Source organism: Syngnathus acus, chromosome 10 (assembly GCF_901709675.1).
Source record: "Syngnathus acus chromosome 10, fSynAcu1.2, whole genome shotgun sequence".
NCBI classification, from domain to species: domain Eukaryota; kingdom Metazoa; phylum Chordata; class Actinopteri; order Syngnathiformes; family Syngnathidae; genus Syngnathus; species Syngnathus acus.
This window is the reverse complement of record NC_051095.1, coordinates 21,614,517-21,628,302: the sequence shown is the minus strand read 5'-3', so window position 1 is coordinate 21,628,302 and position 13,786 is coordinate 21,614,517. Positions and strand designations below refer to the sequence as shown.

At 40.1% G+C, this 13,786-nt stretch overlaps 1 protein-coding gene across 11 annotated transcripts in view; it reads left to right on the top strand.

The window, feature by feature from the left end:
• LOC119129596 (rho guanine nucleotide exchange factor 9) overlaps positions 1-13,786 on the top strand; it is a 47,529-nt gene that overhangs the window by 22,956 nt on the left and 10,787 nt on the right. For 9 of the 11 annotated variants that reach the window (XM_037262908.1, XM_037262903.1, XM_037262911.1 and 6 more), the window contains 6 exons: positions 2,317-2,496; positions 2,997-3,086; positions 8,834-9,034; positions 10,168-10,347; positions 10,962-11,194; positions 13,276-13,405. In XM_037262908.1, the coding sequence (XP_037118803.1) occupies positions 2,317-2,496; positions 2,997-3,086; positions 8,834-9,034; positions 10,168-10,347; positions 10,962-11,194; positions 13,276-13,405 (1,014 nt within the window). The remainder of the gene's footprint in view (positions 1-2,316; positions 2,497-2,996; positions 3,087-8,833; positions 9,035-10,167; positions 10,348-10,961; positions 11,195-13,275; positions 13,406-13,786) is intronic. The other 2 variants (XM_037262904.1, XM_037262914.1) reach the window with 1 other exon arrangement.

Genomic DNA, 13,786 nt, shown 5'->3' with positions numbered 1-13,786 from the left:
TGTTAAATGTATGTCGCTTGAACATGCCACGCTTAGAGGGAGACATTCCGCTGCATGCGTTTGCTTTGACCTAAATACAGATCTTCCAAGTTGAGTAGGGTCCTGATTTATTATGGTGCAACTTGACGTACTGTGGAGGTCATTACAGCTGTCAGATCCACAGGTCAGGAGTGTTTGCGTGTAAGAGCTTTCTCATGTTATTTGATCCATCTTCGCCAAGGCAGGGGCAATTGTTGAGATTGATTAGGTAACACTTTTAATTTATTCAGACATGTAGGGAAAAGAATGAACCAGTGTGGAGAGTGCTGTTAAGGAGATGAGATGAGGGAAAGGAATGAACAGAATAGGGAGGCACAGCATAAGAGTGACTGGATTGCTCTCTCTTCCCATTGGGCAGAAGAATATGGTCCAACCTGATCAGTTTTAATAGGGGAGCATCAAGGCTGACCTCTGTTGTGCATGCGCTGGCCCAGTCAGGTCCATCATGCCACGATCTATTTCTGCATTACTGTACAATCATTTCAGTCTGATATAAATCCAATTTCTCTTCCTGAATGAACAGATTTTTTAATCTTTTTGACCAGCCTCCATCCGTGCTGTTTCCATGGCAGCGTGACACATGTTTTTGCAGTAATCCTCCTCTCTTCCTGAAGTGAAGAGCTTTGAGATATAGGCTGGAGCTATTGTTGCAGCAGTTCACAGCCCTGTGTGATTGTCGATGTAATCAAGTTACTCAGTGACATCTTTGAACACAAATGGATGCTTCTGCATTACACGTAAGGAAGGATTTAGCAGATGCACCAGACCCTTAGTTAACCAACTATGTGTAAACTTCTCTTATTAGACATTTCCTTAGAAATCCAACATGATGCAGTGGTTAATTAGGTGTCGAAAAAGGAAGTTTAAACTTTTTCTTTATCACTTTCTCTGTTGTGTGAGTTCCCATAACAAACTGATGTCATCATACAAAGTTCATTTAGTTAGTCACTGTTCAGTTTACTATGTGAAAAGTTTTAACAAAAGTCAAATGTAGGGCTGCCGCCAACAAAACATTTGTATTGATTATTCCTTTGATAAAGAAGAATGCAATGCAGTAATAAATACAATGCAAGCACATTCAAGATGGATTTAAAAAACAGGATATTTCCCAGTTTAGGCTTTAAATTTGGAGTTCATGCTGTTTAGCCCTTTGTAAACCTATTACCTAGAGCTCAAGCAGATCTTGACCGGCTTGGGTAGAACTGGCTGCACTGCCCACAACTGGATACATGCAGGGTTACGTTTGGACTGGACGATTCTGGTGAAAAGACGGAACTGGAAGAGGACATTTGGCCAAACAATAACATGGAGCTTTGCCACAGATGCATTAATGTGGACCTGGTTTTCATCTCTAGGTGGCAAAACAGTGTGATGGATAACATTTTGGTACACTAAATGGGTGATTTCAAATCTGGGTCCCACTTAATAGCACCGTCGCTGTCTCTTGTACTATAATGAGCACTTTTAGCTAGCTGCCTGCATCCCTGAAAGATCAGCTCACAGGCCATGATCCCTCCCTACTGAGTGTTGCATGTCTGAACTTTGTGTTGTTTCTCCTGTCGTAGTTTTGCCCTTTTTCTGTTGGTGCACATTGTTGTATTGTGCTGTGCTTTGTGTTAGCAACTGTGTAATGCTGTTTGCAGTCCTTAACGCTACCAGTGAGCTTTGATGGTTTGAATTTGCCTTCATTGGTAATGAGTGGTTTCAACACAAAAGAAAAGTATTTCAATCACTGTGACATCAATTCAATATTTTATATTTTTTATTTTTCCATTTGAAACCCAATTCATAGGGCATTTATTTTTTTATTCAGAAGCGTAAAAAAGATGTTAGATACTATATATGATAACCTAAACCAATGGTGTTAAACTCATTTTTTTCGCAGGCCGCTTTGTAGTCATAGCTTCTTTCGGAGGGCCATTATGACTGTCAACCCAAATAAATGTATGTATGAGCACCTCATATTATATACAGTAAAAGCTCCAAAAAAACCTGACAAATAACTCGTTTTCAAATCAGACGAGTAAAAACTGGTCAATTATTAAAAAAAAAGATATTATTAAAAGTGAAGACAATTTGCAATTCTAGTCATGACACACGAATTTGATGCACAATTTGTCTTCCCGGGCCAAATAAAATGATGTGGCGGGCCGTATCTGGCCCCCGGGCCTTGAGTTTGACACCTGTGACCTAAACCATTTTATTTCTACATCGTTGGAGTCTATTTTTAATGAGCTATGGATTTAAATACATTCTCTATTCTCACCTATTCTATAGTTGATAAGTGGAGGGTCAATCGTCAACGCTGAGGCGGTATGGGACCATGTGACCATGGCGGACCGGGAGTTGGCATTTAAGGCCGGTGACGTCATAAAAGTGCTGGATGCCTCCAACAAGGACTGGTGGTGGGGCCAGATTGATGAGGAGGAGGGATGGTTCCCTGCCAGCTTTGTGCGGGTGAGTCTGCCGCAGCTGGCCCACAACTACAGACACAACATACATCCGCTCACACAACTGGAGGCACATGAACATATGCAAACAAACCAACTGTTGGTATGCTGCTGGCTCTTCACACATACTGGTGAACAATCATTTATTTGAACAATAAATACTGCCTTACTAAAAATACATGCCGAGGGTGTCCCTTTCATGTGGTATCACGTTTCTTTTTTCTTTTTCTCTCCAATGAAATCACCATATTGTCATTTTACATTGAGATAACTACCAGCATATGAACAACACTAACTTGTTTGAACTGTTATCTGATGAAGATGCTGCGTCTTATTTATTTGATGTCCCGCTGAAGGAAGAGCATCCTTTTGTGCTCACAGCAAAATGTCCCCTTCAGACACCCGTCATTACCATTCCCACCTGTCCACCCTTCCATCGTCGCTCCCAAGAGGGCAGGACTGTCAACCAAAAAGTATCTTTCTGTTGTGTCATTCTTTCTCTCCAAGGTGGAACCCCACCCTCCTCAGCCCCAAACAAAACAGGTTTTCTATATCAACCCCATAGCAACTCCACGGTTCCAAAACACCACGTCAAAGGTGCGTTTTTTTCCCCAGCCTCATCCACCCATCTAAGCCTGTCCAACCCACCACGCAACGCACCCTCAACATTACCAAACATTAAACTCATCCACTCATCCCCTTGACAGGTGTCATGGATACTAGGTAGTAGTGATGAGTCAAAAGTAAAGATTCAATTTTTTTTCCCCCCTCAAGAACTGTACCCAAAATATTTAGGCAGTATAAGTGACTAATCATCTTAATTTTAAATTTACATCAATACTGATGTCCATTGCTATTTTAAAAAAAAATCTTTTTCCAGGACAGTTCATTTACTGTTGACTCTGACTATTTTGCAGTTGTACTGTAAGGCTGCGCTACTGGTTTTTGTCCTTGCAGTTTCGTGCTCTCCCACCCGTCACTCTGCTTGTCTGTGGCGTTGCATTTCTCATCTTGTGTTTGACATTCTACCCATCAGTTCTTCAATGTACTCTTGGCAGTGTGTGTCATCAGGTGTTGGCTGCTGGGCATTTGAAATCACGCTCGCTGTGACGGCAGGATCGACTATTATGTGTGTGAACCTGTGCGTATGAATGTTCAAGAGCAAATGTGCATGTTAGGATGTTTCCAAAGATCAACAGTGGGTATAGAAAGTGAACACGTCACTGTTTAAAATATAATGAAAGAACAATAATATTGATGTGGTGACAATCTTTGTTAACTGATACTATTTTTGTGAAGTGTTCCTGCTCCCATGTCGCAATATCCTTTTCAAAATTATGCCTGTTTCAGCCTTGCTGCCTATGTGCAGCTAGTTTGCCTGAATATTTTGATTACCGTATTTTCCGGACTATAAGTCGCACCTAAAAACCTAAAATTTTCTCAAAAGCCGACAGTGCACCTTATAGTCCTAAATTTAAACTGGCCTGAAGCATTGTGTCATGAAATCAATCATAAGTGGCCCGCTGAAGACTATGAATCATGAATCCAAAAGACTATGGATCATTATTTTGTGATTATAAAGTAATTTGTTGCGTCTGAAGTTGATGTAAAAAAGATAAAATGGAGAATGATTTGATTTGGATTAAAAATCTGACATGATGCATGAATGGTGAGCTTTATAGTCCGGTGCGCCTTATATAAGGACAAAGTTTTAAAATGGGCCATTCATTGAAGGTGCGCCTTATAGTTCGGTGCGCCTTATAGTCCGGAAAATACGGTATATTAAGGACCAGACATGATGACATCCCTAAATTTCTTGCAATTGTACATTGACAAACGTTTGCTCAGACAGTTGTTTACAAATGGGTGAACCTTGTCCTATCCTCGCTAGTGAACAACTGAGTATTTCGGGCATGCTCCTTTGATACCCAATCATGACAATCACCTGTTTTCCATTAACCTATTCACCAGTTGGGTGTTTACACGAAAGAAACACCTATTTTTTGTGTGTAATTTTCAAAATGAGCCAATGTTTGCAAAAAAACTCATTTTTTTGTGTGTATTCAGGTGGGAAAGGGTTTAAAAATCAATGTAGCCCGTATTTCTTTCTCTGTTTTACACAACGTTCCACCTTCATTGTAATTGGCGTGTACCGTAAGTGTAAAAGTGAAATGAAACTTTTTTTCCCAATCATTATATGTGGTCAGTTCGCTTTAATATGTTTATGGAAGTGCACAACTGTGTTTGCCAATTCTGAATGGAATAATGAACAGCCATTTGCAACAATTCTAATGTTCTATGTTAATATTTTGTGTAATGTAACATTTAGCCTGTAACAGAAAATTCCAGAAGATGCTTTTTTTTTTTTCTTTTTTTTTTTAATCCCAAACACAAATTAGTACCAGTTTGGATAGACCAAGCTGACAGAAAAATTGAGGGTGGCATCAATTCAAGCATTTGGCAGCAAATGCATTATCTATGGAGGTAGATTGGGGTCAAAAGTTTCGTACTTGAAAAAACAAAACTCGTACATGAAAAAATTTAACTTAGAAACTGAAAGTAAACGTGTTGAGCTTGTACGCTCAGCTAGTACCACATCCCCCATGCCAGATTCGGGTCAAAAGTGTGAATCTCGAAAAAAAGATTTGAACCTGAAAAAAAAAAAAGATGAATCTGGAAAAAAAAATGTTGAACCTAAAAAAGATATGTGAAATATAAAACATGCAACTGAAAAAAAGACCTAAAAACTTGAGAAATAAATGGAGGTGAAACGTGAAAACAAATAGTTTATTCAAAAAATTTACCAAAATTAAGCAAAACTATTTTCAACTCAACAAACCTTTTTATACAAGTATTTTTATTTTGAATATATATTTTTTCATTTTCCAAGTGTCAAGCCTAACACATTTATTTTCAGTTTCAAGTTTTATTTTTTTCAAGTACGAGTTTTGTTTTTTTAGTAGAAAATTTTGGCCCCAATTCCCCTCCATAATTGTCCTGCGAAAAGGAGAAATTATGATGAGGACTAACTCTTTGCAGCATGGCTAATAATGGAACATAACTTCTCTGTGTAAACTCACAGATGAGACAAAACATACTGTTTGTCTCATCTGCTGTTCTGGTGTTTAATTTTAGCTAGTAGTGTGGACTGTGCTGACAACATTGTGATGGTTGCTGATACTATGACACTACTTCCTTATACTAGTGATGTCCCGATCAAGATTTTTGGGCTTCTGATTTGCTCTGATTTTATTAAGGCGTGCTCTTTCCTATACCAAGCCCCTTTTTTAATTTTTTTTATTTTAATCCTAAGGTATGGAATGAATCATATATGAATTAAAAGTCCTTTGTTATGCTTACAACACATTGAACAATTATGTTTAGCCGTTTTTAACAAAATTTCCCCTGTGAGTCAAGCCATAATAAAATTTAATATATTTTGATATGTTGCATCTTAAGCCTTAGCAAAACTCAACTTAAACTGTTCATTGATTTAAAAAAAAAAAAAAAAAAACGCTTGCACGATCGCAGTTCTTGTTGTATAGCTCCATTAACGCCGTCCCTGTAAGGAAGTTTATCGGTTGGCTCCAAAAAGTCCATTACGACAAAAGTCATTGTTTTCCAGGACAGACACTGATTGATCATCTAAAATAAAGCAATGAAATCGCTCCACCAGGTGACCGAATCCGATTCTGTCCGATACTCACCAAAGAGCCAGATCAGGTGCCGATACCGATGCAGAATATCGTATCGGGACATTCCCAATATGTACCACCATCTTGTTCTTTTCTTCATCCGCTTTGAGGATGTTATCTTCTTTTTGTGTGCCCTGATTGATAAGTTTGCTTCATATAGTCTTATTTTGACGCAGCCATTTGTCAGTGACTGCCCACTTGCTAGTGTTCCTCAACAAAGCAGCTGTAAAATTGGGGGATTTGTGGGAGTAATGGCTGATCCGGAGGCACGTTGGAGGTAGGGTTAAAAAAATCGTGAAAGGTTGCAAGTATACGGAGGGCTAGGTCTCTGTTAATTATGGCTGCTGTCGAATATGTGGCTTGTTTATTACCATGGTGACAAGTACAGTATATGCCCGTGACCATAATTATGGCGCTTGCAGGTTTTGCTCAGTGTAGGGCACTAGGCACTGTGACATATGGCCAGTGCAGTACCGTAAATGGCTACATTTTGAGTAATGCGGGTAAAAAATGCAGAATGTTCAGAGAGGACTTCAGAGTAAAATGACTCGTGTGCCCAAACAGTACATTGTTTTGGTGTAGTCAAACGAAGAAAGTATTTGATTCCTCGTGAGCTTCATTTTAGTTTAAATTTGCCTTTACGCAATGAGCATTTCTGCGGGCAATTGCGACCTGGCATGTTAAATAAAACAAAAAATTAAAACCACAACATCAAAACCCTAGCACTGGTCCAAATAACTGTTTTACTGTTGATATGCTTTGTATTGTTTACGAAGCATCAACTTAAATATTCTCAAGCATTTTTTCAAATGTCTGAGCCTACAAAGTATGATAATCATTTGAATTTGTATATTTTTTAATTCAAGAAAATAGTGTGATTTTAAAAAACAAAAACTGTTGATTGTATTAAAAAGGAAAACAATTGATTGTAAGATCTTAAGTTAAATATTTTATTTTCTCTTTTGTGTTTTCTAATTACAACAATATAATTTATTTGAATAATTGATTATTCAATAGGATTTTCAATAGGACACTTAAATACTAAAATATTCGATAGCTACAACCCTACATTCCGTAGTAGTGTAATATTTAGGTATTCAGGTGTCTGCGATTAACAAAATTAGCAAGTTTCTCTATGAATAAAGTCATTAATTAATAAAACTGCACCACAAAGGTGAAAAAAAGTTATTGCTAGGTTTGTGCATATCAGTAGGCAAAGGGGTAGAAAATTCAACAGCATTACATGTAACCTGGAGCACAGTAAAGACTAAAAACGAAGTGGAACCACATTGATGTTACCAAAAGTTGATTAAAAGACTAGTGTCAAGAGACCCACAGCATCATAAAACCTGCTGTAGTAATTTCTGCTGTAGTCCTGGTTGTACAGCAATGAAATACAGTCACAGCCACAGCATTATTGGTTTCTTTTCTGTCTCTCGTTCGCTCTCCTCCCTCTCTCTCGAATACAAGTTCATTTTGTCCAAAAGCCTTCAAATTCCGCTCAAAAGCATCATCTTTTCAGCAGAGAATTAACCCAGGTATACATCCAAATTAACAGAATGTTCACCAAAAGACAATATGAGTTGGCCCAGACAGAACCCAGACCTAAATCCAACTGAAACCATGTGGGATGTGTGCACAAGCAATGCCCTTGCAATTTGACAAATTTGGAATGTCTCTGCAAGCAATGGTGGCCCAGTAGTCAAGAACTTCCGTACTAACATAACCTTGCCTGCAAGCTGAATTCTCAATTTTTGGAGTTCACAAAAATCCATCTTGTCCCGAGCCCGCTGATTCCTTTCGAGCCGGTCACCGAATGACTGGACCAATCACAAAGCAACAATGTGTTTGGGGGCGGGATATGTGGCTGCAATGAAGGCAAAAAGCGAAGAGGCCGGGAAAACAAGCAAAACAACCAAACATGCATAGACGCTGCAATTAATTCTGTTCTCGCAGAGTTATTCACAGTTTCCTTTTGGAAGAAGAGCAGTGAGAGGCGCTTTGTGCATTTGGGCTGGAAATGTCTAACGTCCCGATTAGGATTTCCGCTGCCGTGATTTGTCAAAAGAAAAGTTTGATAGGCTGTACAAGGAGATCGCAATGTCCCAGATTGATAATGTAAAGAACTACGTCGAGTGATTCATGTAATCATCTAACTCTTGCCAGGTAAATACTAAGCCTTTTATCTCAAAAACAGAATGTTGAAATTGAAGCAAATGTCTTTCAACAAACTACAGTGTCAGGTTTAGTGTGGTTCGTTTTAGTATATACCGTATATTTTTTGGATTGAATTGAGATCACATGTACAATGACTAAAATTGATTTACAAGTGCCTTTTTTTCCTGTAAACCTGGTATTTAAACAGTGGTGTGGTCACGTCTTGTCTATATCCACTGTGTATGTGTGCAGAAGTGAAACGGGTGGGGTCACACACAAGGTCAGATAACCTCTGGGAAAAAATCTTTGAAAATACTATATGACTTGTCCTATGTCTGATGTACGTAGGTGCGTGTATGTGTACATTTTGTTTTGGATTAAGGGTCTGCAGTTGGATTTGTTTGTTAAAATTTTTCATCAAATGTAGTTTGCACACAGCTTCCCAGTCATCACGTGCCCCTTGTTTGTGCGTGTGAATGTGTTTGTCCTTAGTTGTGGGTGAATCAAGAGGATGGAGGAGGGGAACCAGCCGAAGGCACGAGCGAGGTTCAAAATGGTCACCTGGACCCAGCCAACGATTGTTTGTGTCTGGGCTCGCCTCTCCAGAACCGTGACCAAATGAGAGCTAACGTCATCAACGAGATCATGAGCACGGAGAGACACTACATCAAACACCTCAAGGACATTTGTGAGGTACAAAATGCATTAGAAACTAGCAGATAGGTACAGACTAGTGAGATATCATTAGCTGTTAGTCACCACCTATAGGTTTAAAAGGAACAAATTATGGAACATTTACATATTAATGTTGAGGTGCCAAAGTCACGTGTCGGTCATGGTAACCGCATGGTAAACCTTCTTATTCTGTCCGAGAATGAACACCACTTTTGATATTATGTTTGCTGTTTGGTGATGTGCGAGATTTAAAAAAAATTGTCCGCAGTGACGCACATTGCTCAGAGGCACGCACCGCGCTATCAGGGCTCATTGCCGCTGTCTTGACTCTTTCTCCACGGCAATGCGTTTTTCCTTTGTGCGCGGCTGTGTTACGTCTCCGCTCTCACCATGCTGGCCGGCTTACACGCCCTCACGCTAGACCTCGGGGACGCACGTCGTCAATACGGAACTGCGTGTGCTAATCGGTGCTATTGCCACCACCGTGTTACCCGCTGAATAGGCCATATGTATAAACGTCGTTCGTCGCCGGTCAGTCGTCGCTGTTTTGTCTGCTTTGACACACGCACGCCTGCCACCTAATTTCCGTTTGCCTGATCCGCTGTGTAGCGGTACGCCTAGCTGGTTGTCTGCCTTGAAACACGCACGATTCCATCTGATTCCCGTTGGCCTGATCCGTTGTGTAACGAGATGCCCGCACGATGCAAGCTTGCTGACCAGCTCGTCAGTCACCTCGTGCACCCGCTCTACTGGCGTTCTAGCCTCCTTTTTCTCCTTATCCTGTTTTCGCATTCCCTAAATTAACAGTCCGTGTTGCACTTGGTTGTCCTGCCTCGTTCGTGACAGGCTGGCTGCCGCGCTTCCCGCACTTGTCCGCAGTGACGCACATTGCTCAGAGGCACGCCCCGCGCTATCAGCGTGTATTTAAATGCTGCTCTCTCGTCACATATAAACCCGCGAAATCGCACATTTGCGAAACGTGAAGCACAAATTGGTGAGGGAACACTAACCCTTTATATCCTAAATATATGTATTATTTACTTATAACCATGATTTTGAATCAGTGGTAATTTCAGTTTCGTTCAATTGATGGCTCCCAACCACATCATCTTTTGGAAGCATGATTGAAGTTAATGAACTTTCTTCTGCAGGGTTACCTCCGCCAGTGCAGGAAACGGGTGGACATGTTTAATGATGACCAACTGAAGGTCATCTTCGGCAACATTGAGGACATCTACCGTTTCCAGATGGGATTTGTTAGAGACTTGGAGAAACAATATAACACAGAGGAGCCCCACCTGTCTGAAATTGGACCATGCTTTTTAGAGCATGTGAGTTCATTGTGCAAGATTCAAAAATGTATTTGTTATTAAATTGCAAATGAGTACAATATAACATGCAACAGCAAAAGAAAAAACAAGGTTTCCCCCCAAGCTCATAAACATTTGGACATACTTATATCCACTGCTGTGCTTGTCCTATTATTCCTTCTCTTTAAGGACTGCTTTTTAGAGATTTGTGTTTAAGACTTTATTTGGAGTCCAAAAGAAATTAGAAATATTGGACTCTTTTGTGTTCAATGTCATTCATGAATATGAAAACTTAAGGCCCTATTTCAAGGCGCGAGTCTTGTGCAAATCGCAGTTTAACCTTTCTTTTGCTGGTAGAATTGGGCGTAAAGGGGCGTGTGGGCCTTTATTATACAATTTACTACTTATACTATGTTTTTACACAATTCAAAATTCAAGAATAGTGGAAATTATAGAAGGATATGACACTTTCAGCAACAATGTGGTTTGGCTCAAGAATCAAGAACACAATCAAGGAACCACTTTCTGTTCTTCACTTTAGCCATCCGACTAAACAAACAATTAATATTTTATGTTAATGAAAAATTATTTAGGTTTTAATTTGTTATTCCTACTTTTCTTCTTCTTTATTACAGCAAGATGGTTTCTGGATATATTCAGAATACTGCAATAATCACTTGGATGCTTGCATGGAGCTGAGCAAGTTGATGAGGGATGGCAGGTACCAGCACTTTTTTGAGGCCTGTCGACTCCTCCAGCAAATGATTGACATTGCCATAGACGGCTTCTTGCTCACCCCTGTTCAGAAGATCTGCAAATATCCCCTCCAGTTGGCCGAACTTCTCAAATACACGGCACAAGAGCACAGGTATGACACAATATACATACATGTAACAGTATTGTATTACCGTATTTTCCGACCTAAAAGGCGCACCGGGTTATAAGGCGCACCTTCAATGAACGGCCCATTTTAAAACTTTGTCCATATATAAGGCGCACCGGATTATAAGGCGCATAAAATAGAAGCTATACTGCATCAAACTGAGGTTGACTAGGGTTGCGGTATGCATCCACTAGCCAATAACCAACGAGCCCTCTGTAAACAATCGCGTTTCTCAAACGATCTCCTATAAAATGATCAGAACTGACTAAAGTTCGATCTAACGCATTGGTACTACTTACCTATGTTTCCTTTCCATATCGATCCGTAGATTTACTCGAAACATTAACAGAGCAGCCTATTTTGACATGAAATAGCCTGGTACGTATAGCAGCTATCGCAATAGCATTAGCCATCCGCAAAGTCTCACGAGCCTCAGCTCGCAATCTCCCATGAGCCTCAGCAAAGTGTAAACAATCACGTTTCTCAAACGATCTCCTATAAAATGATCGGAACTGACTAAAGTTCGATCTAACACTGGTACTGCTTACCTATGTTTCCCTTCCATATCGATCCGTAGATTTACTCGAAACATTAACAGAGCAGCCTATTTTGACATGAAATAGCCTGGTACGTATAGCAGCTATCGCAATAGCATTAGCCATCCGCAAAGTCCCACGAGCCTCAGCTCGCAATCTCCCATGAGCCTCAGCAAAGTGTAAACAATCGCGTTTCTCAAACGATCTCCTATAAAATGATCGGAACTGACTAAAGTTCGATCTAACGCATTGGTACTACTTACCTATGTTTCCCTTCCATATCGATACGTAGATTTACTCAAAACATTAACAGAGCAGCCTATTTTGACATGAAATAGCCTGGTACGTATAGCAGCTATCGCAATAGCATTAGCCATCCGCAAAGTCTCACGAGCCTCAGCTCGCAATCTCCCATGAGCCTCAGCAAAGTGTAAACAATCGCGTTTCTCAAACGATCTCCTATAAAATGATCGGAACTGACTAAAGTTCGATCTAACGCATTGGTACTACTTACCTATGTTTCCCTTCCAAATCGATCCGTAGATTTACTCGAAACATTAACAGAGCAGCCTATTTTTAAATGAAATAGCCTCGCGGGTACAACCGCTATTCGGTGACGCCCCCTGACTACAGTTGCCGTAATGTTGGGAAGCGATGCGACCTTGTAATTTACTAGTCGTACTAAAACGTACTGAAACATTTTGGCAGAGCACTGTGTACAACCAGTATGGATCAACAAATTCATCAATTGATCCATATATAAGGCGCACTGGCCTATAAGGCGCACTGTCGGCTTTTGAGAAAATTTTAGGTTTTTAGGTGCGCCTTTTAGGGCGGAAAATACGGTACTCAGTCCTTCAAAATTAATCTCTTGTGAATTAATCTTATTTTGGGTTGCAAATTCAAGTTTTGAATTTTATCTACAGTAATTGTCATCTCACTGTGTGCAAAATGACCGCTTTATAGCTCTCCTGTAAAGTATTGGAAGAAGCTTGAAAAGGCACAAATCGTTACTGTACATATAAATTCAGACGTGCAAACTTGGACATGCAAGCCCGCAGAAACATAGCGTAATAGATTTAGCGTAACTCAGCCAGCGTCAGGTCATTCACAAACGAGGCGCTCTTAGCCAGTTGCCAGCTCTGCCCGCGAGACCTGCCAATTCAGTCTTTGACAGCAGAGAATCTGCCAAGTATAGGCCATCTCTTTGTCAAACACATACGCACTATATTTGGATGTGTAGCAACCAGAGGCAAAGAGAAAAATTCTTATCAGATAGCATTGATGCTCTCGTTTTTAAAGTTGCTAGACCAAGTGGCTAATTAGAATCCAATAGTGACTTGCTATTGGACCTTGTTCTAGCAGGCCCACCACTATTACCTCAGTATACATTCCTCGTCTAATAAGGTATTACTGCAACAGCACCACATTTAATTTTTTTTTTTTTAAAGAGCGGCCTGTTTTCAAAGACTTTAACATGACCATTAAATTCCCCAAGAGTCATTATGTGTGCACTGTCTGTGTTTGTAGCGACTATCGATATGTGGCAGCAGCTTTGGCGGTAATGCGAAACGTCACCCAGCAGATCAATGAGAGGAAGAGGAGACTGGAAAACATTGACAAAATTGCCCAGTGGCAAGCATCTGTTTTAGACTGGGAGGTATGTACGTGTGTGCGTCGGCGTGTGTCCATGTCTTCAATATACAAATGGCTTCTCACTGCGTCTGTAAAAGCTACAGCTTTTGTGTACATGAAGCCTTAACACAACAATCGGTGTACCGTGAGAGACAAAATATGCTCCTACTGTAGACCCCTACTTCATAGCCCTATGCTGGATTTATGTATGAAATCTGTTTTGTCTATCTTCTTCCAGGTTAGTTAGTTAGTTAGTTAGTTAGTTAGTTAGTTAGTTAGTTAGTTAGTTAGTTAGTTAGTTAGTTAGTTAGTTAGTTAGTTAGTTAGTTAGTTAGTTAGTTAGTTAGTTCCTAGACTCTGGGATCGGTTTCATTTTTGCATAAATGACACCGTTTCTTGAATCGCA